Below are 6,000 nucleotides of genomic sequence, written 5' to 3' on the forward strand. Positions count from 1 at the left end.
AAAAGAAACTTTTAAAATCTAACTTTTAAGAAATTATACCCACATTTTAGTAATAATACATGCCTTTTACATTTGAAGATGGTATCACTTTGTTGTTTTTCCAGAAAAGATAATGTGTGTGTGTTGATTTATCCAACTTAGCCCTTTTAGATGTAGTGGCCACCATTTCAAGATAGTGTACTTGTTTTATAAAGAATAATTTGTATTTGTGGAATAGTTAATCTAGTGACTCCTCTACCTTTGTCATAAACATCATTGGTTAACTAAGCTCATTGATCACTGATGACTTTATACATGTCTCTTTAGCAAAGGAGCATGCCTCTTTGGATGGTCTTCACAATTACATGACAAATACAGTTTGAAGGGGCAATAGCAGTCATTGAGATCATTTGGTTTAGACTGCACTGTTAGTATGGACTGAGCCAAAAGATGTGTCAACCCAGATTTTTAATTTTCTAGAGAAACTACGGTCTGTACTATCTAAGTAACTTCTACTTTATTAAATGCCTAATTATGTTAAGTATATTTCTGTTAATTATTTTGACTAGTGATGAATTGGCCTGCCATTTATTATAGCTGTTAGAGTTTCAGGCCTATAACTATATATTTATTAGGAAACTCTGATTTATCTTCTCTATGGGGCTCCTCCTCAATGGCAGAGTATTGCATTGGAGCCTGTCACAAACCTCTAGATCTTAAAAACTGTAAATGAAGGCGATCCTATCTTGAAATTCATTTGAGGTTATGTAGTTACTGAAAATAACAAAAAGATTTATTTTTACTTATAATAGCAGAAAAATTTCAATCAGTAATAATTATTAAGCTTAGAATAAAGTCAAATTGTTGGCATGAAATATAAGATCACAAAATTAAATTTGGAGCCAAAAAGAGCAAACTTTAAAAACAATATATAATTTTATAATGGCTGAATGTTGAAAGATTTATTTTATTTGGACATCTGTATTTGGTCAATTTTAATTTTCCATTTTTTTCTACAGTAGCAGTATGTGTATTTCCTGATGTTCCTTCAGAGGATAAAAGCCATATTCCTTTTAGCCCAGATGATGTAAATTATAAAATTGTTCATGAAGGTCAGGAGCTTTCTTCGCTTGACAGTAGTACATCTCCATCATTAGAAGAAAACAAGATTGTATTGGAGGAGCAAAGTACTAAAGAAGAAATTGGTTTAATGGAGAAAGTAAAGGGAAACACTGTATCAACCAGGTTTATTTTGCTTTATTAAACTATTATTTCTTTTGAGTTTTACTAAAAAAATAAATTACAGTATTCAATTAATGTATTTAAACCAACCATTAACATAGTTGATAGCTTTAAATAATGCTTATGTAAATGTAAAGTAGGCAGTGCTAATTTCTCACCCTTTAAAGTAAAGTAATGATTGGCTAATTTTGATTTTAGTTAAAGGTTAGCATATTAAAATTATGCAATATGTATGTCTTTGAAGTTTTATTGAAATAGTTTTATGTAAATGTAGTCTTTGTTTTACAAACATGGTCCAGATTCTCTTCCTTTCTCAAGACTTAGTAAAGTTACTACTATGTAATTTTAGCATTTAGAAATGAGCTCAGCATGGCACCTGTGGTGACACATAACTCTTGTCAGTGCTAGACAGAATGAATCAGTGTGAGAGAAAGGATTCTTATAGGTTGACAAATTTCTCTTTTTTCATTCTCTCTATTTTCAGGAATACAACTTGTGAAGTGACTAATAATTTGGGAAATAGATTTGCCAAGCCTAAGCCAAATCTTAGGAAGATTTTAGAGACCAACAGCTTTGATGCTCATCAGGAAGTTCCCAGTTTGTTTGTAACTAAAGAAGAAGTAGAAATTCAAAGAGGTAAATTTTATTATTCCCTTGCAAGTTACAAAATTATTTTGACACAAGAAAGTACATTAGCACTTCAAATGGAATATTCAGTTGCTAAACTTATTTTAACTTACTATTAAAAAAATTCAAACATATGAAAAGTAGAATGCGCTATAAAATAAATACCTATAAAAATTTACCAATTAGTTTCAGTGATTACTACCATTTTGCTATATTTACTTGATCAGACTTTCTTTTCATAGATAATTTTCTCTGTGTATCTGTGGATAAACATGATTACTCAAGCACACATCTCTTAGAAAGGCATACATGCATGTGGCAAAAAATAAGACAGTACCCAAAAGGCATGAAATTTTAAAAAGTCACTTCTTCCCTCTCAGCCCTCTAATCCTACCTCTAGTGATAAACTGCTGTTAACAGTTTTTGTTGTAGACGTCTAGAAATGTATTATACATATAAGCATCTAATTAAGGGTATTTGTGTGTGTGTATCTATATATTTATATATATACATGCATGTATATTCCTTTCAGAAAGAAACAATATATGCATACTGTAAACAGTTCAGCACTTTTAAAAATAAGTTTTATTGAGATAATTCACATACCATACAATTCACCCATTTTATTTCATTATTTATTTATTTTAATTGTTTATTGGGGTAACATTGGTTAATACAATTATATAATTTTCAAGTGTACATTATAATTTAACATTCTATTGTGTGTTTACCACCCAAAGACAATTCACCCATTTTAAAGTGTACAATTCACTGATGTTTAGTGTGTTCACCAAGATTGTATTAAACCCTCTGTGTAGAAGATCTGGATAGTTAGCATCTTCTTTTCTCTGTTTGGGGATTCTTGTTTTCTGGGATTTCTTTCAACCAGCAATGCCTTTGGTTCAGTTAGTTAATTCGTTACCTACTTTGGTTTGAGCAGTACTCCAGAAGCTCTCTCATTATTTAGGCTCAAGTTACTTTTTCCAAATAGAAGTCATTTTCTTCCCCTGACATTATTCTTTGTAGACCAGCTCCTCCCTGACACTTTTCCCAAGGTGGAACTAGCCAGACTTCATGTGTACCCACCTCTAAAACTTTTTTTATATGTGGGTTGCTAATTATGTTGCTTTTACCATAAAGTGGAGATACCACTTTAAAGTGACAGCCAAGAGTGAAACATGTACAGTGCAGGATTCATTAATCATCTGTTTTACTATTCAGAAATCTCACTGGCCAGGACCACCATTCTGCCCTGTGAGTAGGCTTGCTTTTTGGATTAAGAAAGATTTGGAAGAGGCACTATATAGTGATCTTTGAAGAGAGAAGGTGTTTCTAACGTGGAGATTTTAGCTGTACTATTATCTTAAATGCGTTTTTTAAATGCGTTTTTTATTTTAGAAACAAAAAATGCTTCTGAAACAACAGAATTAGAAGATAAAAACCCTGGATCAGTTACAACAGCAGAGAATACGGAGCGGAGCAGATTGGCATATGTACATGGTATTGAAGAGACCTGTATTTCTTTGCAGGAAGCAAGCCTAACTGAAAGGTAAAAGAGGAAAGCAATTCTGGGTTTTGGTTTCTATTTAGTTTCTATAACCATAAGCTATAAGAACTTGATAGAAAAACGGGTTCTGTTGCATTAAATATAACATAAAACTTAAAAAAAAATTAAACTAGTTGAACTTTAGATGAACTTTGATGTACCTAGCTCTAAACATTGATTCTGTGGTTGTCCGCTTGATTTCAAATACAGGCTAAAACTAATACATACTAATTTCTTTTTCAGAAAGAAAGATCAAGAAAGAGGATCTCAAGAGGTTCAGATATTGTCAGTGGCTCCAACAGTTTCCTCCGAGACAAGGCCTCACACTCTTGGTTTGGGTACGGGTCTTGGTGAGAGTTCTATTGGAGAGCCCCTGAGAAAGGACTCTAATGGAGACAATGTGCTTACCCTTTATGTGCCAGAGGTAAAAGAATGTCAAATATAACAAGTGGTGACTAGGGGTTTGTTCCTTATTTTTTAAAAATTAAGGTATAACATAAAGAGTAAACTTCGCCCTCCTTAGTATACCATTCTGTAAGTTTTGACAAACATATACTGTTATGTAACTAATACATGAACAGTTCTATCACCTCCAAAATTCTTCAGGGCCCCTTTTAAGTCACCCCTCTCCCCACCCCCAACCCCTGGCAACCATGGATCTGTTTTTCATTCCTATAGTTTTGCCTTTGTGAGAATGTACTGTGATAGAATTTCTATTGAGTTTGTTTTTAGTTTCTGGAGCATAGAAATAAACTAGCCAATACCTGGCTTTGTTGTAAAAGCTTTGAAAAAGGAAGTGTTTTGTACACAGCAAGTGTTTGTTGAGATGTTATTACTACATGTTCAACACTGTGAGATATGGAATACAAAGTTGTGAGAAACAGATGAATGCATGAATGGTTAAACTCAGTCTGATAGGTGCTATAAAAGAGGGTTTCACATACTTGAAACTAATTAAAATAAATTAATTAATTTAAAAAAAGTTTCACAGGACTCTAGGAGTGGTGCTTAATGCAATTAATTCAGTGAAATCAGTCTCTGAAGGGACTAGGACCCAGGCATTAATAACTTTTTTTAAAAGAGAGAGGAACATGTATTAAGAACAAATATGAAACAACATGACATGTTCAGGGACTACAAGTAGGTATGAGTGGAATATAAATGAAGAAATTGGTTAAATATAAATAGGTAGCCTGGAGACAGATCATAAAAGGAATTTTTATGACTCACTGAAGTGTTTGGACTATATCCAAAGTTATGGCATTTCCCCCCACCCCTAACCTTTTTTTTATTTTTGCTTTTTATTTTGAAATAATTTCAAACTTGAGGAAAAGTTGCAAGAATCTTACATAGAACTCTGATATACCTTTTACATGGATTTTGCCTCATTTGCTTATATTCTCCACTCCTGGTCTCTGTCTCTCTTGCTCTCCATCTCTATAGTTAGATACTTTTTAAAAACTAAACCACTTGAAAGTCAAGTTACAGATGTGAGCTTTCACCCACAAATACTCGTTTATATCTGATAAAAACAAGGATGTTCTCATACAGAGAAATGACAATACTGTTGTCACACTCAATGTTACCATACTAACATTGACTTAATATTATGTAATAATAGTTTCAGTCAACACTTCTGTTGCATTTAGTTGCCATTTCTTCTTACTCTTTTTAAATCTAGAGTAGTACTCTTGCTCTTTTTCCTCTTTTGTAAACTTGACATTTTAAGAGTCCAGGCTAGTCAAACATTTTTAAATGTTTCCTCAATATTAGATTCAGGTTAAGCATTTTTTGGCAAGATTACTATATAGGTGGTGTTGTTTATTCATCACATGTTACATCAGGAAACACATAATAGCAAATTGTCCCATTCTTGATGATCCTGACTGATCACTTGGCTAGGATGATGCCTGCTAGATTTCTCCATTATAACAGCATCTTTTCCACTTGGTAACTTCGTCAAATGTGACCTAGCAGCCTTGTACCTGGTAGTTTTAGTATGCATTGATGATATTTTTGCCTGAGTAAATCATTGTTGATTGCAAAATGAAAAGTTTTAAGATCACAAACAGTAGAGAATTATAATCAGAATTATATTTTAGAGAAAACACTGTTTACAGTTTTGTGGAAAACAGATTGAAAGGAGCCATGCTGGAGGCAAGGAGACCGGTTTGCCTCCATTCAGACGTCACCACTAATAGTACGATGGCTGCTATGATGAGGATAGAGAGAAGGTTGAGGGGTTTGGATCTCTCTTTTTCATTACATCAAAAATCATTTCATAGACTGCACCTATTGAAGAAGTTAGTTCGAATTCCTATTGTGTGTTTATTTAATAAAAAATTTTGTGATACCATCAGAAGTTTCAGAACACTTGAAAAATTGCATGCGGTTACATGAGTTGAGTTTTGAAACACTTTATCAATTTATCAGGAAACCTTTTTACAACTGAGATTTGGTCAATCTCACTCTTTCATTTTAATTTTTTATGGCAGTGTACATCAGCTAGTATTCCAGAAGTCCAACAAGAGAATGTAATCAATCCTCAAGATTTAACAGGTATGATAATCTGCCTCAATAAAATATCATAGAACCTAATAGTATGG

The 6,000-nt window shown here is 32.9% G+C and overlaps 1 protein-coding gene across 5 annotated transcripts in view; it reads left to right on the plus strand.

Moving 5' to 3' along the window:
- Window positions 1-6,000, plus strand: part of BDP1 (B double prime 1, subunit of RNA polymerase III transcription initiation factor IIIB) — a 75,650-nt gene that overhangs the window by 55,650 nt on the left and 14,000 nt on the right. For 4 of the 5 annotated variants that reach the window (XM_025047686.1, XM_025047688.1, XM_025047685.1 and 1 more), the window contains exons 29-33: window positions 999-1,224; window positions 1,706-1,857; window positions 3,247-3,397; window positions 3,638-3,818; window positions 5,890-5,953. In XM_025047686.1, the coding sequence (XP_024903454.1) occupies window positions 999-1,224; window positions 1,706-1,857; window positions 3,247-3,397; window positions 3,638-3,818; window positions 5,890-5,953 (774 nt within the window). The remainder of the gene's footprint in view (window positions 1-998; window positions 1,225-1,705; window positions 1,858-3,246; window positions 3,398-3,637; window positions 3,819-5,889; window positions 5,954-6,000) is intronic. The other variant, XM_025047687.1, reaches the window with a different exon arrangement.

The sequence above is a fragment of the Pteropus alecto genome, unplaced genomic scaffold (genome assembly GCF_000325575.1).
Source record: "Pteropus alecto unplaced genomic scaffold, ASM32557v1 scaffold20, whole genome shotgun sequence".
Taxonomy (NCBI): Eukaryota; Metazoa; Chordata; class Mammalia; order Chiroptera; family Pteropodidae; genus Pteropus; species Pteropus alecto.